At 39.4% G+C, this 21,039-nt stretch overlaps 1 protein-coding gene across 5 annotated transcripts in view; it reads left to right on the plus strand.

Moving 5' to 3' along the window:
• Positions 1-21,039, plus strand: part of MPDZ (multiple PDZ domain crumbs cell polarity complex component) — a 135,167-nt gene that overhangs the window by 94,177 nt on the left and 19,951 nt on the right. For 3 of the 5 annotated variants that reach the window (XR_002829772.1, XM_023755552.1, XM_023755554.1), the window contains 7 exons: positions 2,392-2,502; positions 6,960-7,058; positions 10,038-10,200; positions 12,580-12,776; positions 14,226-14,317; positions 14,536-14,626; positions 16,826-16,906. Coding sequence is in view for 4 of the 5 variants with exons in the window: in XM_023755552.1 (XP_023611320.1) it covers positions 2,392-2,502; positions 6,960-7,058; positions 10,038-10,200; positions 12,580-12,776; positions 14,226-14,317; positions 14,536-14,626; positions 16,826-16,906 (834 nt within the window). In the remaining variant the exon portion in view is untranslated. The remainder of the gene's footprint in view (positions 1-2,391; positions 2,503-6,959; positions 7,059-10,037; positions 10,201-12,579; positions 12,777-14,225; positions 14,318-14,535; positions 14,627-16,825; positions 16,907-21,039) is intronic. The other 2 variants (XM_023755553.1, XM_023755555.1) reach the window with 2 other exon arrangements.

Genomic DNA, 21,039 nt, shown 5'->3' on the forward strand with positions numbered 1-21,039 from the left:
TATATATACACACATACACACACAAATATGTTCATCATAATTAAGTTTCCAATGAGATTTTATTTCTAAAAGTACTTTATAGTTATTTCATTCTAAACTTTATTGGATGAAAATTTTTTTCCAAGTGAGTCTATTTTTTGTGCTAAGACCCTGATTACCTTGCATATAAATGCCCCCACCCTCATCTAAGCACAGGTTTTCCTCCTCCTCAGTGCTTTCCATTCATCACTCAGGGCTGTGTGCGCGCCCACGCATGTGTGTACACATATAAGTGTATTTTGTTATATACGAGAGAGAAGCATTTGGTCAAATTGTACCTAATACTTTAATTCAAATCAAAGTTTAATATTTTAAATAGACTCTTCCCTCAGGAGTCACTCACTCATTTGCTTAACAAATATTCCTGGAACAGCTGTTGCATTCCAGGTGCTATAGCAGGCTCTGGGCATCCCACAGTACACAGGGCACTGTGCCTGCCTGCCTGCCAGGTGGGACAGGCCTGACAATTAAGTCACTGCAGAGCAGTGTGATACATTTTTTGATCAGGAGAAGCATGGTTTAAGTGAAGAGGACAGAGGAAGAGATACCTGCCCCAGATTTGCTGAGTTGTTAGGATTTACAGAGTAAACTAAGAGAGACAATTTCCAAATGGAAACCAGTTGCTTCACTATTATAATGACAATTATATTTACTTTATGCAAATGATTGACCCTCACTTTCTAAGTCCATATAGCTTACACATTAAAATGCCTTGTTTAGAAGAAGGTTACACATTAACCATTATTTTAAAATTAGCATTTGGGGGACTTCTTTGTTTATTCCTTGATTGATTTATTATTACTGGGAAAAAGCAAGGGCTATGTATGTTTCTTCCTCCTCTGACCACTTACAAGGAAGAATGGTGGGTTTTCTCTCTCTTCCTGTATACTTACCTCTCATTAGATGATTAGATGGCACCGTGGCCTTCTTCTAAAGAGCTCTTTTTTAGTTGGAGTACTACCTAAAATTTCCATTTTTAGATTATCACAAGGCAGTTTATATTATGAATACTTCATTATTAAATATCTTTCACCTAAGTAAAAAAAGTAAGAAATATTTATAATTATTTCTTGAAAGGATTGATCATAGTTTGCACCAAAATATAATTTAAATGTATTAAGAATGTTAAAGTATCCCTTTAGAATGGAAAAGAATTTTTGTGTGAGTGGTAAAATACTGAATGTTGTTTAGCAGTGGTTTGTTGAGGGCTGTTATGTTTTGGGGCTTTTCTCATAAATAAGATAACCTTAGGCTTCTGAAATTCTAGGGATTCTGTAACATGTTTCTGCTAAGAGTTTCTGAAACTATATGTAGATTAGATGAGTAGAGGCCTGCAAATGATTTCTAAGTAGAGTTCTTTGAACATGAGCAAAGATATTAAATGTCCTGTTAAACTTTCCCACTAATGGGATGTATAGTACTCACTAATATAACTTTTATTCTATAAAACGTTAGAACTCATTTTCAAGACCCACTGAAAGAGATGTTAAGTATCTAAGTATCAATCTGAGGGAGGTTTTCAATTAAATATATGTGTGTTTTTTAAATATGATAATGCAGAGAAATAATAATTTTCTTTTCCAGAATTGTGTCCACTCTGATTTTGCTATTTTGTTGTACATACCATATTGTGGTAATTGGAAATGATAAAACTATATAGTATCCTATAGTTTTCTAACAGGATTAGCATTTGGCCTTTCAAACTCTTTTCCTCCCTCACAAACCATGGTCAATAAAAGGTTACAAAATAACTTTCATTTCCAACCTATTTGTATAAGAATTACTAACAAGTAAGCACAATTTCTTGGCTTCTAGCTCCTGTCATGTCTACTGCACAGATTCCTTTGCAAAACTAACCTCACCATAACCTGTAACTTCTGAACGCCAGAATTTTGTTTTTAACTTCAAGCATCCCTGTACAGAGAAAAATACACGATGTATCAGCCACCCCTTCCCAAACCACTCTCTAATGAACTTGGAAAATATTTGTACGGTGACTTTCATGATGAAGTCAGTGCTACTAGGCAGTTAGTTCCCTTATATTATTTCTTTAATTATGCTGATTTATTAAAGGAGCAGCCGAGCAGTGTAAGGAAAGCAGAAGCAGAGCCTTGATTCTAATTGATGATTATTTCAGTTGATTATTGAAGACAGAAATCTGTGTCCAAAACAAGGGCCCACAAGTCTGCGGAAAGATGAAAAGTTCGGAAGCCTCACAGACAGCCGCAGTTACTTTTTGTTCTGACACTGATTCTCCAGGAGCCTCCCCCAGGATCCTCAGAACTCCAGACCACAAATTGTTCTATTGTTCTCTAGCTTCTTGAAATGTTAAGCTGAGGCCTTCCATTGCAGGTGGATGGGCTGGACCTCAGAGATGCAAGCCATGAGCAAGCTGTGGAAGCCATTCGGAAAGCAGGCAACCCTGTAGTCTTTATGGTACAGAGCATTATAAACAGACCAAGGGTAAGCAAACGCAGAGGGCAAGGGAGGCATATACACACAGTGTTCAACTCGGAATCTAATGTGTCAAGGGCCAAATTGTCTCCGGAAGCAAAGATACTGAGTCTTGAAATCTCAGGAAACTTGTGAAAGGATTGTTTTGCTTGTTTTTTTCTTTGAGTTGTTGTGGAAATCCCTTCTATCTTGTTTACTAAGCACTTGAAGTCTCTTTTCAACACACAGGAGGTAGGATTCATTGGTGGCCAATGATATCTAGGTGGACAATTGTTAATTTCATTATAGTCACAGAGTATTTATAAGAGGAATGTGGTGGAGTCTTTTTCAGGTTAATAGTCCGGGATCTCTCGTGAAGTCCCTTAGAAGCCAGCGAGATTACATTTTCTTTATAAATTTATTTCCTTAGACAGAATTTCTAGTTTATGCGATCCGTGATCACCTGTGAATGATCTTTACTGCATTTGTCTATTCCCACTGAACATTAAATCTCCACATGGTGGATTTTGTTTCAACTGTATGTTTCTATACCAGTGACTTCATAACTACTACCTCCCAGGCCCAATCACTGTATAGCTCTTCATCGCTGTATGGTGGAAAGAAACCTACTAACTCATTTTACCATCAGTCATCACAGGTAAAATGGCTTCAAAAATATATTTTAAAAGTATAAGTGCATTCAGTGAAAGTTGTTGATGGAGACGATACTACGTGAGGCTTTGTGTATTTGATACGCCCTAATGTTGCTGAAGAGGAAAATCATGCCAAGCGTTTAAAACTATTTTTCTATGCCTCAGTAAAAAGAAAACTATTTTAACGTGCAGCAGTTCTTAAGTATATTTGGACCGCAAACCCCTTAGAAAGTTCTTCAGAAACATACATGTTCACTGAAGGGCTTGCACACCAAAGACAGGAGTTGCCTAGATGTAAGTAAGAATCCCTGACAGGCTGGTTCTCAAAGAGAACTTTTATTAGCCTTTGGGGTTGGCTGTCTTTAAAAGGAAAATGTCAGTATGCGTGAGGGTAGGTAAAAGAATGATCTAAAACTTAAAATGTGGAATTTTTATAGAAAATACATCAAACTTTTAAAATTAAGGATTTAAGATATCAATGCCCAAATGATGGTAGAGACGTAGCACACAGCTCTGTGGATGAGATTTGTCAGTCTTCTGAGCCGTGGAATAAAAGTGACTAGATCTGTCCCTCTGGTCCTTCCCTTTGTTGTCGGGACAGGTGTAGCGCTGCTCTGGGTGTACAGTAAGGAGTGAATTTAGTAGTTCTCAATGTAAGCCTTTATCTTCACATCTGCAGTTTGTAATCACTCAGTTGTTTATTGTTAGGTAATAATTATTCATTCAGATAAGAAAATCTGCCACATGGAGGGCTGCATCATACCACATTCTTTTCATATGCTATTCAGTTTGTTTAAATAACTATAAATCTTTCTACGTTTGTTTCCATTTGTGGTGTTAAACATAGACGCAGCATGGTAATGTTGGTAAATGGCTGTTTAAGTTAAAGCTATTTTTTGTGTGGGTGGGTTTTATTCCTTTCTTTTTTTGTTTCACTTTTAATTTCAAACTTTTCTATCATTTAGGACAATACTAGAAAGTGCTGAATAGGATTCTCCATATTACTTTTTTAAAACTTAAACTACAAACATTTCTTTCAATGCCAGTCACATTTGCTAATGAGCTGGGAAGTGGGGTTTTTTTGTTTGTTTGTTTTTTCTCTTTCATGCACCTGGAAAATATTCCTGTTTCATTATATGTGGTATAATGATGCCTGATTTTATAGCAATTATTCCAGAATAAATCTTGCGTAGAATGACATATTTACTCAAAAAGGGTTCGGGACATGCTACCCCAAAATATGGCATGTTGGCTCTTGAATATTTTAAGCTAAAGGAATTTGAGAAAAGGCGGTTGCTGGAATGACTCTGATTTCCCTTCTCCCCTGAAGCAGCTTGTAAGACCCTCAGTGGGAGGTGCCCTTCCTGCCTGGAGAGAGGAGCATCCTTGTCTCCAAGGTGGAGGGATGCTGAGAGGAACCTGAATGAACCGATGTTGCTGACCTCCCTGCTCCCCCGGTTCACCCCACTTAGCTCATATTCTCTTGTCCGATGACACTTTCCCTGACCACCCACTCTTCATCCATCCTAGTAGAAGAACACTCAGGTTTAACCCTTTCTTCAGGTCTTAGTTCCTCCTGAAGGGTCCGTGTCACTTAAAACTTATAATAAATCAATACGTATATAATTTTCTCTTGTGAATCTGTTTCTTATTACAGAGATCCAGCTGGGAACCTGAGCAGGGTACAGGCATTTTTTTTCCCCTTCTCTGAATATGCATTTTGCTTTGGGAAATTAGAGTTAACTTTGCATTTGAAATGAGAGATACTTTGTATTCAGGGATTTACTTCCTTACGGAAAGAAATCGAGTCTCCCATAATCTAAAGGAAAAAAATCACAAATACCTAAGAGTCTCTTCATGGTAAATGTTGTATTTGTGGATGGAATGGAGCTTTAAGAAAATCTTACCCAGAGGCTGAGAAGCCAGTCTGTGGCTCTCAGACTGTTCAAGAACAAGCCTTCCCAGCCCCAGCCCCGGCCCTGCTCATTCCTCCAGCGGGCACTTCGCAGAATTCCGCCCGGCCGCACCATCACAGGCAAGGGTGGGCCCGTGAACATGGGCCAGAGGATGGTTCTGTCTTCCTCATGCCGCTTCTTAGTAAATAACATTTCTATTTTTATCAGCCCTTGGAGCTAAAACAGAAGTTTCATCATCGATTTATTAATAAAAATATAGTCTGTTTCTATCAATCTTTCCTTAATAGCAGACTGATCCACCACTTCCCTTGCTGTGCTCATTCTGTACTTTTATATTCTCATCTTGGGCCAAATTCTAATCCTATAAGAGCTACATATGAAAAAAAAGAAGAAGAAGAAAGAACCGAAAACAACACAAAAAACTGGAGCTCTCTTTACATATTGTATTTCTTGCCGCTATGGTTTTATTTTGTGTGATTCTACAGAATTGTAAAGGAAATACACAACCAAATAATTCCGTGTGTGAGGACTGGAAATAAGCCCGACCTTCCGCAGCATTGGGTGTTCTGCCTAGGAAGCGTTTCTGATCTCTGCCTCATCATTTCTTCCCCCGTAATATGCGGTCCCGTTCCTAGGCATTTGTGATCTTCTCTTTTGTAAAGCAGGAGCTGGCATTTTCAGCTGAAAAGCAGAGCGCAAGTCGAGATGAGCAGAAATGTCATGGTGCCCGTTTCCTTTTCCCGTCTCCTCTGTGTAGGAGAAACATTGCTGGAGAGCAGATTGAAGGGTGAGGTGGCACCAGCGTTAGCATGGGCGACGACAGTCTCCCCAGAGAGTGCTCCCAGGCAGGGGGTGTCACGTGACGGCCTCCCCCATCTCCATGCTTGCCAGGAGAGCTTTTTTTAATAGAGAGAAGCAACACAAACATTTCACTGGAGCCAGAATGAATTTTAAATGTCTGCAGTTTCTCCTGAAAGATGTAGTCAATAAAAGAAAAAGATAGTGGGTATGAAGAGAAGAATTTATTGTGCTAAGGAAATTACTTTTTTTTAAAACTATGAAAATGCTAAATTCTGTCTGGCAGTCATCCTGCCTTTAATGTGTATATTCAAAGGCACTAGTCCTAGCTTGGTATATCGCAGGCAAGCCACAAAACCTAGGAGAAGCACTCTAAGGCCGCATTTCCAATGTTACTAAGAGCCTCATAAATGCCCCAGTAATGTAGGAACTTTTATAGGGAATTTTAAAAATATATATCAACATTTCTACCTTCACAAAAAAGTAGGCGGAAATAGAGAACACTACCATATGGTGGTTCATTTAAAAAAAATTGTTGATTTCTGTTTTTAACTAAAAAATACTATTGATCTTCAGCAACCTTAACATCTAGTCAAAATATGAAAATTTTCTTTATTGGGAAATGAGATAGAAGACTAATGAAGTTTACCCCTGAACTAGCAGACAAATGTTTAATTTGCATTCTGGACAAGATAAACTATTTGTTTTACCAAAAAAGCATAATTTGCTTTTAAATGTAAATTTAGAAAACTGATATGATTTCAATTTTGAAAGATAGTTACTGATACACATAGGGCATATATTACTATATAAAGTGGGCAAATATATGTGTATCTGTCAGAGAGTGAAGTCATTCAGTGAAAACAAAAGAAATTTGGGGTCCATTGGTCAGACTCATTCCCCACATGGTTTTGTGGCCAGATTGAGATCAAAGCGTAGATTCCGGTCACTAGAGATAAACCTTTCGTTCCAGACAGTTTCATAAGATGTTGTTATTAATACTAGATCTGACAGGATCTAGTTTTACACAGTTATTTAAACCAGTAAGTACTTTGTTCTTAAAACTGAGTTGTTTGGGATCCATTTCTTTGGGCTCAGCGCCTCTTATGTTTCCTTTTAGAAATCCCCCTTGCCTTCCTTGACGCACAGCCTTTACCCTCAGTACAACTTCAGCAGCACTAACCCATTTGCTGATTCTCTGCAGTTCATCGCTGACAAGGTTGGAGAATGCCCATTGTCTTGCCCTTGCCTTTTGCACATGTTTTGTTCTGTGTTACTGCCGTGCCTTTGTCCCAGTTCACTGTTTACTAGATTTGGGCAGGGGAGAAAAACAAAACACAACAACTGTGTGTTTGGAGTGGGCATGTACCGTAAATCCTTTCTTAAGCACATTTTCTTGCCAGAACATTTTTATAGCTGAATTAGATGGTCCTTCTGAAGAGTAAGGGATAATTGTGAGTTCAGTGCCTTTTCTGTATTTTGCTGTGCGTTAAATTTTCTGATACTTCCTATGAAGACTTTGTTAAATATATGGACTACTGTCACATAATTTCTTTAAAACTGTGTATTGGTTTAAATCTTTAATAAACCTAAACAAGGTGGTCCTAAAAGCTCTCCTAGGAGTTGACCACTCCACGGAAAATTGTGTATGTGTAGGAGTCTGTGGAATATTCATACAGTGCATCCATATAAATGCCTGACTCAGGAAATGTGTAGCTGTTTCAATGCTTGTAAATCTGTACTTGGGATATTCTCGTAACTGATGGAATTATAAATCCAAAACTGGAAAAAAAATTGCAGGATAAAGATACTATAATGCGATTGTGAGAAGGAAGAAGGCTGTGAACAGTTTCTCTCAGGAAGCATTTTATGAATATTCATTGGCATTTCATGGTATTGTAACGAGGAAAACCAAACACTATGTCTCTGAAGGAATATGTTTTCTGTTACTGTAGGAATTGCAGAATTCCAGTAGAGTTGCCTTCCATTGTTCCCCAACTAACCCTTTTGCTCCCACACCATTTAAGGTTTGTCCTGGTGTGAAGTTTTCATGAGTACGTGGTGTGCTGTCGTGTGCTGTGTGTGTACATTACACTGTGTGCGTACATGGCATGGAGTGATTTCAAGTGCAGTTGCATGTTTACCAATGAAAACTAAGCCATCTTTGTTAAACAGCTACATTTTTACTAACAGATTTTTAAGAAGTGTCAGTGACAAGCTACTATACTATCTCAGTGAGAATGAATGTTTTAGGGACAGTAAAATAGGACACCTGGTTGCCATTAGTAAACACAGGCGTGGATTTTTTTTTTATGATCCCTCAGTTATGGTAGGGCACCGTTTCAATTTATACTCACAGCATAGAAATATGCCTAAGATCCTGAACAGTTTGTAGGCAAGCAGACTTTGTTTTAAAGGAAAATAACAACTCAGAACAATTATGCAGTAAGTGATATCTATAAAATGTGTACCCATCAATTTCTTAAAATATGGGAAAGTTAAATTAATTTTCTTCTATTTTTAAAAGTTAAATGAGCTTAATTCATGCTTGCTAACATTTTCTATTGTTACAGAGAAGTAATTTTTTTATTTTAATTAGAAAAATTTTAAATTACATATTCCCCACCAACTTAGTATGTTTAATGAACCTTTATTGGGTCACATTAGTGTTTTTGTTTGTTCACTTTTTATTTGTACATTGTTCATGTGAGAGTTTTGTGGCCCAGCATTTGGGAAGGTAACAAGGATGTTGTTTGCACTAGTGATTCTTGTCTGTTTGGGCAATTGTGTGTAAACTGAATATTTTAATACAGCACATTCTGTAATTTGAAAAATCAATTGCCCTGTAAGTCTCTATCAATAAGTTTTGCCAGAAAAGCAGTAGTAATTTGTGTTTATTATGATCATTGTGTCGTAGCTTAGAATCCTGAAGGGCTTTCTGAATCATTAGAGAAAGATTACATTCAGTGCCATACAATTTTAGCATTAGGTGTATTTTCTGGTATTCTGAATCTTGACACCAATTAATAATCCCTAATTATTTGTGCCTATCATTCTGTGTGTTCTGTAAGAAGTTTTTTTTATTTTTAAATCACAGCCTTTTTTCAAATAAGCCATATTAGAGGGATTTTTGTGTAGAATGAAAGGTAAAAGAAGGAAAGATAGGATAATAGAGATTCAAGGCATCAGAGATTCAAGGCATCAGGGATAGTGTCATGCCAGGATTAGAACTTCATTGAATTAAGTACTCACTGTCTTACGGTGGAAATTGGACAAGACAGCCTGCATGATGGAAAGTGCATTGGGTTGGGTTAAGAATTAAGTGAAAAGAACTCTAGTGCTACTGTGTGATTTTAAACAAAACGTTTCACTTTTCATGGCCTCAGGTTATTAATCCACAAAATGAATTCATTGAGTTAAGGTCCTTCTAAACTTGAATATTTTGTTTGATTTTCTGCAACTTGATGATACCAAGTCCTTTCTTTGGATTAGGACCTCTGTGGCAGCAAGTGCACCATTCTTTGGGTTTATATGCAGTTTTTTCCCATGTTTTCTCATTTACCTTTCGAGCTACTTTGGCAAGGGAACGACGGTACTGTCCCTCCAAGCCGTCCCTCAGATCCACGTCTGTGTGCTCCATGCTAACAAGCTGGCTCCCTGGGAGATGAACCTGCATGTGTAACATTTTCAGGGATGCGTTGAGTCATTTGGAGAGAGGATTCCGGTAGCAATAAAAAATTATTTATATGTAGTCTCACTAATAAGCTTTGAACGTCTTTGGTTTTTTTATTAATCCGTGGCTATTTTTTTCTAGTTTCTTGGAAGACTTTTCTAGACCCCCCCAAATCTTGCCCAGACCCCTGGACATTTATGACAACTTTTGAATGAAACTTCTTTTCCAGAAGGGGAAGTTTGTATAATTTTTCATCTTAAGTTATTTAAGTTATTGAATAGTTTGCCACCTTAAAATACCAAATAACAATTTAATGAATTGTTTTCTGAACATACCACTTCGTTTGTATGAAGCTTACCTGAATCCTGTCTACCGATTTGTAAATATATCTATTTCCCCCCATTATTTATGTATCATATCTTTTAAAGCCAGTTTTTTGTTTTTGACATTATTTTCTTATTTCATTTCCTTCGCTTTTTTCCCTTTGATCTGCACATACCCACAGCATTCCTCTTGTTCCCACAGGCACCCAGTCAGTCAGAACCAGAGCCAGAGAAGGCTCCATTGTGCAATGCGCCTCTGCCCCCTCCTTCAGCATTTGCAGAAATGAGCGGTGATCATGCCCAGTCATCTGCAAGCAGGGACTCAGAAGAAGGGGACAAAGAGGATGAGTTTGGTTACAGCTGGAGTAAGTTGTCTTTTTGTAATGCATTTAATTGTCAGAGGTATTAAAATAGCTCTGCGTTTCTCAAGGCCGATGCCCTGGATGAATAAGGATGTTTCAGCTTTAGTTATAAATACTGCAGTTTTGTGTAGGGGACAAAAAAAACACTGTTTGTTTTTGCTTGAATACAGCATGCATTCCCAAGGCATGAAATCATTTTCTTCCGTTCCTTCTGGTCCGCATTCCTGTGAAAGCCCACTTTGCCATTTTTATGAGAACTAAAGAGGGCGGGGCAGTCTCTCAGAAGCTGGTACTGGGCCAGCTTTCTTGTGGTCTTGAACAAGTCATCTCCCCTCTCTAGGTCTCAAGAGTCTTCCCATTGTTGATAGTATGCCTTAAATTTTGGTGTTTTCACTACGAGGGTGGTAATACAGTATAATTGTTGAGATAATAACTTTGGGCATTTGGCAGTTGTTTAACCACCTCTAAGCATTAGCTTAGTGGTTTGTCCCTCTTTTTAAAATACAGCGTTTAGCCCTAGCCGGTTGGGCTCGGTGGATAGAGTGTCAGCCTGCGGACTGAAGGGTCCCAGGTTCGATTCCGGTCAAGGGCAAGTACCTTGGTTGCGGGCACATTCCCAGTAAGGGGTGTGCAGGAGGCAGCTGATCGATGTTTCTCATCGATGTTTCTAACTCTCTATCTCTCTCTCCCTTCCTCTCTGTAAAAAATCAATAAAATATATTTTTAAAAAATAAAAATAAATAAAATACAGCGTTTACCTCCAGTTGCTAACATTAAATTAGATAATGTCTGAGGAATGCTGACCACAATTCCTGATGCGCAAGAAGCATGGAAAGGCAGCTGTTGCTAGGATCATGGCTGTGTCTCTTGTTTCCTAAGGAGATAAACCATTTCATAGGGTAATATTAAAAATTCAGCCAAAAGTTATACCTGTGTCAGTACTTTAAAAAGTTTCATTTAAAATATATAATTATTTCCTTTAAGAAAAATGGCATGCTTTTCAGAAGCTAAGAATGTAAAAGGTGTGTTGCTAGACTTTAGGATTCAGGAAATGGCAGTTTGTGAAATTGATCCAATTAAGAATCAATATAGAATACATGTCATCCGCCATGTAGTAACATTTTCTAAAGTTTACAGTTCTCAGTCTATTTTTAATGAAATTAGAGTATATTACTAATCCACCAGAATATACTCTGAGGAAAACATTAAATGGAATATTTCAGTTACCTATTGTCATGTCACAAGCTACCCACAACTTCATGGCTTAAGAAAGCAGTTTCTTACTGATGTGTCAGGGAGCTGTGGTTGAGTGGATTCCCTGGGACAGGGCCTCGAGCATGGCTCCCTCACAGCCTGACAATTAGTGCTGCTACTGGCTGATTCCTCCACTGCGCCCGTGGCTGGGACCCCACACTTGGCCTTGCCTTCTCAGTTTAAAGAATAAATTCTAACTATTGAACATGTGGGATGGGAGATATGGATGGTCTAATCTACTTAGGACAAGTGTCCGAAAGCTGGGACAGGTACATTGAATTCTCCTGACCTGATGGCTCTGTGCAATAATGAACCCGTTCCCTTTTGTCTGGATATATGGAGCAAGCAACTGTGCAACATGATGTGACACGCAGTGTAGATTTTCCTGTGGGAGAAAAGCTTCCACTGACCAATCAAGATGAATACTCCTGCCCTGGATGGGTAGCTCAGTTGGTTAGAGCCTTGTCCCAGTAACCAAGGTTGCGGGTTCGATCTCTGGTCAGGGCACATGAAGCAAACCAAAGAATGCATACATAAGTGCAACAACAAATCTCTCTTCCTCTCTCTTTCTAAAAATCAATAAAAATATAAATTAAAAATAAATAGCCTGGCCAGCATGGCTCAGTGATTGAGCGTCAACCTATGAACCAAGAGGTCATAGTTCAAATCCTCGTCAGGGCACATGCCTGGATGGGGCGTGCAGGAGGCAGCCAATCAATGATTCTCTCTCATTGATGTTTCTATCTCTCTCTCCCTCTTCCTTCTCAGAAATCAGTAAAAAATGTATATATTTTTTAAAAGATGAATACTCAGTGTTCTGTTCTCCTTTGAAAATGATAAATTAAATTTCTGTTTTAATCACAAGCTGAGAGTTTGTTAATGTGACCACTCTTGGACCTGATCATGCAGGTACGCTGGTTAACCAGACATTATACTCTCTGCACCCTGAATGCAAAGAAATTCCTTAAAGTTTGGGTAGTCCTAGAAACCCAGGTGGCCACTCTACCTTGGTTTTCTTAACTGCCAAGCATATTTTGGTACAAACAATGCCCTTTTGAGGCTATTCTAAGTAGCATTTGACTATGAATTAACTCTCAATACCTATACTCTTACTGTTGTTATGTGCAGAAAATATCAGAGAACGTTATGGGACTCTGGCCGGCGAGCTGCATATGATTGAACTGGAGAAAGGTCGGAGTGGTTTGGGGCTAAGTCTTGCTGGGAACAAAGATCGATCCAGGATGAGTGTCTTTATAGTGGGGATTGATCCCAACGGAGCAGCTGGGAAAGATGGTCGGTTGCAGATTGCAGATGAGCTTCTAGAGGTAATTTCTTGTGGAAAATGCTGAATTTACTTTTGCAGAATCGGTGCAGAGGAATCATTAGTTTCTAGAAAATTCACCTGGGCCTCATAGAGTGATGGAAAACTACCGCTTGCCTAATAAAATAGATGCATTACAGCAAATTTGGCACTAAAGCAAATCTCTACTAAGTAGTGTCCATGTTCCCATTAACTTCCATTGAAAGGTCATGACAATGTAGCACCAGAAACAATTTTTGCCCCAAGACAGTAATAAAGATTACACTTCAAAAACTTTTTTGTGTGTGTGCTGCATTTTTATTAAGAGCTTTTGAAAAGCAGGATGACCAGTCACTCCCCATGATGAGATTGGCCCACTGGACATTCTGAAAGTTGTATCCCTAATAGTACAAGTGACAGATGTTGGGTGCATTGGGGTCAAGGTTAAGTCTAAATAACTAAAACAGTAACTCAGCCCTCCAAACAAAATAAACTTGTGGACCATGCTTTATAGTTTTAGAACTGTATCTGCTTGCTTTGTTTGCCCTTGCCTCCTGTAGGCTGGGATCCACTTTTTTGTATTGCCTGAATGCTCTTCTCGTACTTGTGTATTTCTCTATTGGTTAGAAAGGCTCAGTCAGCAATGGCTAAATGACTAGAACAGCAGTCACCAACCGGTGGTCCATGGACCACTGGTGGTCCGTGAGGTTCGAAAGGTTGGCGACCGCTGGTGTAAGCAAACCTTTGGAGCAGTGGTTGCCAACCGGTGGTCTGTGGACCACTGGTGATCCGTGAGGTCCGAAAGGTTGGCAACCACTGAACTAGAAGACCAGCAGTTTTCATCAGGTGCTGTGCTGCATAGACACAATGTACTGCCACATCCTGGTTCTGTCAGCATGGCTTCTCCCAGTGGCCCATGCCCAAGCCTTGAGTTTTGAAACTAATTAGAAAATATGACAGTATAGGGCTTCTCTGTGTAGGTCACACGTGCTCCCACAGAGCCCCTGCTTTGTACAAAGCGCACTGAGGCCCAGTGCCTGCCAGGGAACTCACTGTTTGCTCTCCTTCAGTCAGTCCAAGTGCTGCCTCCTCAGCTCTTGGAGCTCAGGCCATATTACACCATTTTAATGTTGGCTTCTAAATGAGCTTTTCTTTATTCACCATCAAAGTCAGGTCCATGTTCTGTAAAGGATATATATATGGCCTAATGCACGAAATTCATGCAAGGGCCTTGGCCCCAGCCACCGCCCGCAGCCACCATGGCTGGGAGCCTCTAGTGCGGCCCCCGCCCGCTGCGGGTTTGTCCAGAAGGAAGGATGTCTAGTCTAATTAGTATATTACCCTTTTATTATATAAATATATATATGAAATATTATTTTAAAATAAGAAAAACATATTTCATTAGCTAAATAGGATGATAAAAATTTACAAAATTAAAATTCCAGGCTCAATTAATGATATTTATTTCCCATAGATCAATGGGCAAATTTTATATGGAAGAAGTCATCAGAATGCTTCCTCAATCATTAAATGTGCCCCTTCTAAAGTGAAAATAATTTTCATCAGGTGAGCATTTTCTTTTTCTGGTTTACTAAATAATGTTCGTTAGCCTTTCAATTCTGTTATTTTTGAATGAAAATAAAGCATTTATAAATGTTTTAGTGTTGCAGTTCCAGGTCTTTGGGGTTACAGAATTTTCTGTAATAATCCTTCTGAATCTTAAAGTAAAATGTTGAAATAATATGAAGTATTATGATGTGATAGGTCAGTGCATTTCCTTTTAGGAATAAAGATGCAGTGAGTCAGATGGCTGTGTGTCCTGGAAATACAGTGGAATCTTTGCCTTCTACCTCAGAGAACCTTCAAAATAAGGAGGTATGTAACTCATGTTTGTTTCTCTGGAAGATTTGATTGATATGCCACTTCTTAATTCAAACAATTATAGAACCCTTACAAGGCTGTCAAAGATAAATAAGTCATAGCCTTGGCCCCCATGGAGGGTATAGCCCAGTACAAGAAGCACTCGAGTAGGCAAGCTCACCACTAACATGAAGGCTATTAGTAGAGTTCACATAGGGAATAATGAAGGCACTAGAAGAGGAGGTGCCGATTCCACCTCTAGGGAGAGAATAGGATTTTATAGAGGAGATTATGTGTAGGTTGGAAGTAGAAGACTTGGGGGCACAAAGAAGCAGAGAGTTGAGGAATGGTGTGGAAGATCCGGCAAATACAGACAATTAAAAATTGCAGAGCATACTGAACAGCGTGAGGCAGAGAATGGGGAGCTGGTGAGGCAGAGTCACTGGCAAGGGAAGGAGATGGGTCAGATCATAGGAATATGATGAAGACTTTGTCTTGGAGGCCATGTTGTTGGGAACTCAAAGAATCAGAACTGTAATTTTTGAAGACATTGCTGGAAATGGTGCAGAGCAGAGAAAAATCAGAAGTTGCTGGGAAGAAAAGTGAAGTAAAGGGTAATAAAATTATCAGAGTAGTTCAGGAGAAAGATAATAAGGTCCTAAGTAATGTAAAAAAAACAATAAAATAAAAAATGGAAATGGTGACATCAGATGTTTAGGACCCAAATTGACATTACTTCATCCCCAACTAAATGTACTCATTAAGGAAAAATGAGTGGTTGAGAATTTATTTATCCAGCAAATATTTATTGTGTGTCTGCCTGATTGCACCAGGTACTGTTCTTTGGGCAGGGAATAGACTGGCGGGTGAAACAGATAAGATGTACAAGGCTTCCAGATGTCTGACTTGGTGACTTGATGGATGGGTGACTTTTACCAAAATATATAAATAAATAAAAAGAGGAATAAATATTTGTAAAACTAGAAGACATGTATTTAGGCAGCCTAAGAGTGAAGTATAGTTTACATTGGGACATTTGGTCTAGAGTTCAGAGATGAATTCTCTTAGATGCAGATTTGGTGTGAAAGCTGAGGCACTTGACTACAGAGAACATTTAGAGAGAACAGGGCCAAAGTCAGGATTATGTAATAACAATCAGAAAGAAGGCTGATACATATGGTCAGAGTTGATGAAGTAGAGCCAGGCGGACGTGCTGCATAACAGCTGATGAGACCACATTTCAAGAAGAATGGGCCCTGACCAGTGTGGCTTAGTTAGTTGGGCGTTGTCCTGTGCACTAAAAGGTTGCTGGTTCAATTCCAGATCAGGCCGCACATGCCCCCCCCACGCAAGCTCCTAGTACATGAGGCAGCTGATGTTGCGCTCTCACATGAATGTTTCTTTTTCTTTTCTCTCTCTCTAAAAATCAATTTAAAAATATTTTTAAAAAACCATGGATCATCTTTGTCCCTTATAGTTAAAGCTGATATATCTATCTATCTATCCTATATAATAAAGAGATAATATGCAAATTAACCCTCATGCCCTCACAAGATGGCTGCCTACAACCAGGCTGGCAGGGGGGTTAGTGAGGGACGACCAAATGACTGAACAAGCAGGCTGTGTGGGACAACCAGGCCGGCAGAGGGGTTAGTGAGGGACAACCAAATGACTGAACAGCAGGCCGCATGGGGCGACCAGGCTGGCGGGTGAGCCGTGAGGGGTGACCAGGCCAGCAGGGGGGGGCAGCTGGGGGTGACCAGGTAGGCAGGCAGGTGAGCGATTAGGAGCCAGTGGTCCAGGATTGTGAGAGGGATCTCTGACTGCCAGTTTAGGCCCAAAACTGACAGTCGGACATCCCCCGAGGGGTCCCAGATTGGAGAGAGTACAGGCTGGGCTGAGGGGACTGCCCCACCCCTGTGCACGAATTTCGTGCACCAGGCCTGTAGTATATATATAACAGCCTAATATGCCAAGTGTCCAACTAATAGGTCGACCGTTTGGACAACTGCTAGACCAGTCACTATGATGCGCACTGACCACCAGGGGGCAGATGCTCCAATTGGTAGGTTAGCTTTCTATTGAGGTCCGGCTGATGGGGACTTAACGAGACGGGCCATACACAAAATGATTTTGACTAAGTGGCTCTTATATTTCAACAAACAAAAAGACACGACACTCCATTGCCCATTTTGCCATTTCTTTCTCTGTCAGGCTGAACCAAGTTTTGCCACTTCCGATGCAGCTGTGGACTTCAGTTCATTTACAAACGTGCAACATCTGGAGCTTCCCAAGGTAAATCTGCTTTGAATTGGAGTGAAATGATATTCACATTGCTGTCCTCATCCACTGGTTCTCAAAAGTGTGGTCTCCACCAGCAACATCAGTCAGCATTACCTAGGATCTTGTTAGAAATGCAGGTGCTTGGGGCCACTCAGACCTACTGAGTAACGGAGTAGCCCGCAGCCTGTGTTTCACTAAGCCTTCTCAGTGACTGCAATGAACGCTGAAGGGTGAGAACCACTGTGCTAACTGATACTTTAGTAGGGACCCTCCTTTTCCTCCTTTATGGTACCCCAAGGTACGAGATTTTCTGGTCCCTCCTTTGATCTATTTACCAGGGATCTGCCAAGGGGGAAATTAAAGAATAAAGAAACAGAAATGATGGTTTCTTTTCCTTCATAAAACGGAAAGCTCCAATTCTAGAAGTTTCACTGTGAGGAATTTGCTTTTGAGAAGATCAGAACCTTAAGTTCAAATGACCACTTTAAAGAAGTAGTTTGCTGAATAGAAACCTATACAGGCTGTTAGGTGCTGCAGGGCCATGCTGGTCTGCAGGTGGACAGTGGATGAACGAGAGTACAGGCAGAAAGAGCATTGGAGAGCTGAGGGGGAAGAGAAGGAGGGAGGAGGGGTGGGGGATAGGAGGGTACCTAATGAGATGCTGCCACGCTCCAGGTGTCAGTCAGTGCAGCATGATGCTGAGGCCGAGCGTTAGAAGCAGTGCCTCGGGGTTGAGGACCCACTTCATCAGGTATACACTTGACACATTGTGTGATCTCCCTTGGCCTCAGTCTTCTCATCTGTAAACTGGAGAGGACAATATGATCTTTGATGTAGGTAATTGTAAAGATTAAATGAGTTGTTTATCAAGTGGTTGGCATAATGCCTGGCACATGGTCAGACCCTGTTAAGCATTTAGGAGAAAAAAATACTGTGACTTTATTGGTTGCTTTTTTACAGTAGATAATTCTGCATATACATGTAAGAGAAGTCCTTCTTAATGGACAATTCGTGTTGTAGGTTAGAGAAAAAAGAACAGAAGTCATTAAAGCCTTTTCCTCTTCTACCAAGAAGTCTATACACTTCAAGAATCCCTCATGCTATTTCCATGTAAGAGAGCCAATACCTTCCTCTTTCCCCTGCTGATTTCAGGGTAGTGTTACCTTTCCCAAGTCCCTAATACGTTCCTTGTAAGAATTCTCTACTTCATCAAACTGACTTGAATCAAGAGCCCATGGAAATTATTTTAAGAATTCATCTCTCTTTGCCTTTGCTTATATCAGGATGTCCTTCTGCTTTTTTTAAAGCTAATCTAAATCCTACATAACTCAAGACCTAGCATAATCTCACCTCTGTTTATTTAGAAATATTTATCGAATATTATGGCCTATATAATGCTTACTATTAATGTCTTCATTTACTTGTCATGTAATCAAGAACATATCTCTTATGCTAAACTTTTAGGTGAGTATATTATCTATACATTTCAATTGCATGCTGAGAGAAGTAATAACTCTTACACTTTCTCTCCCATTATCTTATGTGGAATTGTGTACCATAGCTCATACTAAGCATTAGGGAGGAAGAGTGAATGCATGCTTACACATAGTATGTGCACAAGGGGAAAGATGTTAAGATAGGGAGAGGCAGGAAGGAGAGAATAGTTTTTGTATGAAAATTCGAACTCATGTAACAGGTCATTTTGAGTTCTGTTTTGACTCCTTAGAAACTACCTTGACAGGTCTATTATCTTTTTCTTTTTAATTCTTTTTTTTTTAGTGGGAAAATAAAAGTATAAGCAAAAAGCTCATAATGTGTATGTGGTTTATAAATGTACACCCAGTGGCTGACTGAAATGCTAATTCAGTTTAACAGACATATTTTTTGTTAAAGATTTATTTTTAGCACATTTTGTGTAAGGAAATACATATACATCAAAGCAGGTAACAACATTACATGATTCCCAGAGATCTGTTTCATATCCAGTTAATTTTATATGGTGACAGTCTTCAAATACAATTAAGAGTTTTTCTTCTAAATTTTAGGATATCTTCCAACTTTAAAACAGTCCTCCTGATAATAAGAGTAGTTTGTTTAGTTTATTTCTACTTTTAATTCCTGTTTACTTTTTTTTTAGCTCTTTAATTGTACAAGTGTTCCTCCATAAATATATTTCCTTAATTTGTTTCACATTCCCCTTATGGTGATGTTTTTTTATTTTTTATTTTTTGATGATGTTTTAAAAACTAGCTCAAAGCAAAGTTTCTAAGATCTATTTTTATTAAGGACTCTGTGTGCTATGGCAGAAGTGAGGTGGAAAGTTGAGCAATTAGAAAAGAATTATATAGGATAAGATAAACGAACTATTGTCTCCTTCTGGTGAACTGAATCAAGTGGTTTTCCATGATTATAAAGGAGAACATTTTATTTTCATATGGGCTGTACCAAACATGTCCCGTAGTGAAATGGAGTATTTTAACAATATTCAGGTAGAATATTTAATAGCTCCTAAATTCACTTGGCTAACACAGTAAAGAATAGTGAATGGTACCTCTGCTGGTACCAAAGGTTCTGTGTTTCAGTGAGTTTCACTGTTGTGTAGCTGGGTTGCTACTAGATTTCATTATAGTGTAAATCAAGGCAGCTTGAAAATCCACATTGTGTCTCTGCTCTAAAATAATTGCTGTCTAAACACACCACAGTAGTGTTCCAGAGAGAGAAACACTCACACCCCATTATCCTTACTTACCTGACAATCCATTATTGTCTATAGAAGTGTATGTATTTGTTTTTGTAGTATATTCTAAGTGGGATTGCAGCATATTTATACAAAAACAGACTCCATCAGTCTTAAAGAAGGGATTTCTGGCCTCAGGACAGTTGACCTTGTGGCTCAGCAATGTCATAAGGGCCCATTCTTCCTGCCCCTGCACAGCTGTACACCGTGGCATCTTGACCCCAAGACTGGTCCTCCTCATAGTTTTAGAGTGGCTGCGAACCATAATGGGGGTCAAGGGCTACTTCTCTCACATATAGTGGGGGTTGGGAGATAGAGTGACTGTCTCAAACTTCTGAGCAAAACTCTTGAAATTCATCCTGTTGAACCAGTTCAGGTCATATACCTTTTCCTAAGCCATGGAATAGAATTGTGCAACTAACTTCAGTCATTCAGACTCTATCTGTGGAGCTACTTTTCTATTGCTACATAAGAAATTCCCTCCAAAATTAACGATTAAAACAGTAGACATCTATTATTCTCACAGTTTCTGTGTGTCAGGAATTCGGGAGCAGTTTAGCTGGGTGGTCTGGTTCAGACTCACTTGTACAGTTGCTAAAAGATTTGGTTGGGGCTGGAGGACCCACAGCCAACCAAGGGGCTGGAGGACCCACAGCCAACCAAGACAGTTTACTTACAGGGCTGCTGGCAAGATGCCTGTTTTCTCTGCATGGAGCTGCTTTAGTGCCCTCGTGGCATGGCCCCTGGCAGGGCAAATGACCCAAGAAAAAAAAGCAAGGAGGAAGCTCAGAAGCCCTTTTTGACAAAGTTGTGCAATTGCACATCATCACTTCTCCTTTATTTTGTTTATTACCATCAAGTCACCAAGCCCAGCCCCATTCAAGAATCCCTTCTTGAAGGGAAGAACATCAAAGGGTTTGTGTACATAACTGAACACCATCACTGAAAACATAGGCAAAGAGAGAGGGAGAGAGTGTGTGTGTTATTTGAGGCAGCAGAGGGAGGGGTACTGGATAGTCTAATGAAAATACATGAGTTTGTACAAAGGAGTAAGATGAGAATGAGTATTAGATAAACAGCCAGCAAATGCCTGCTGTAATAGTAAAGATCTTTCCTGACTAAAATTAAGTGAATAGAGAATAATAGAACAAATATATCTATATCTCACTATAGATATAGAGTATTACTTATTCAAACAAAGGTTTCTTTGTAATAATAGGAAAGACCATTACTGTGGAAAATCCCAAATAGAGGGTAACTAAATTGTTTATGCTTTGCATTGGCATTGGGATTTGCCAGTGTGGTATCACACTAACCTTCCTATTCATCAAGCCTGATTCTTTGACTGCTGGATCAGAGTTTGGGGTTTCAGAATACTGGCATGTTTCAAGAATTCATCTGAAGTAAC

Source organism: Myotis lucifugus, unplaced genomic scaffold, assembly GCF_000147115.1.
Source record: "Myotis lucifugus unplaced genomic scaffold, Myoluc2.0 scaffold_79, whole genome shotgun sequence".
In the NCBI taxonomy this organism is placed as follows: Eukaryota; Metazoa; Chordata; class Mammalia; order Chiroptera; family Vespertilionidae; genus Myotis; species Myotis lucifugus.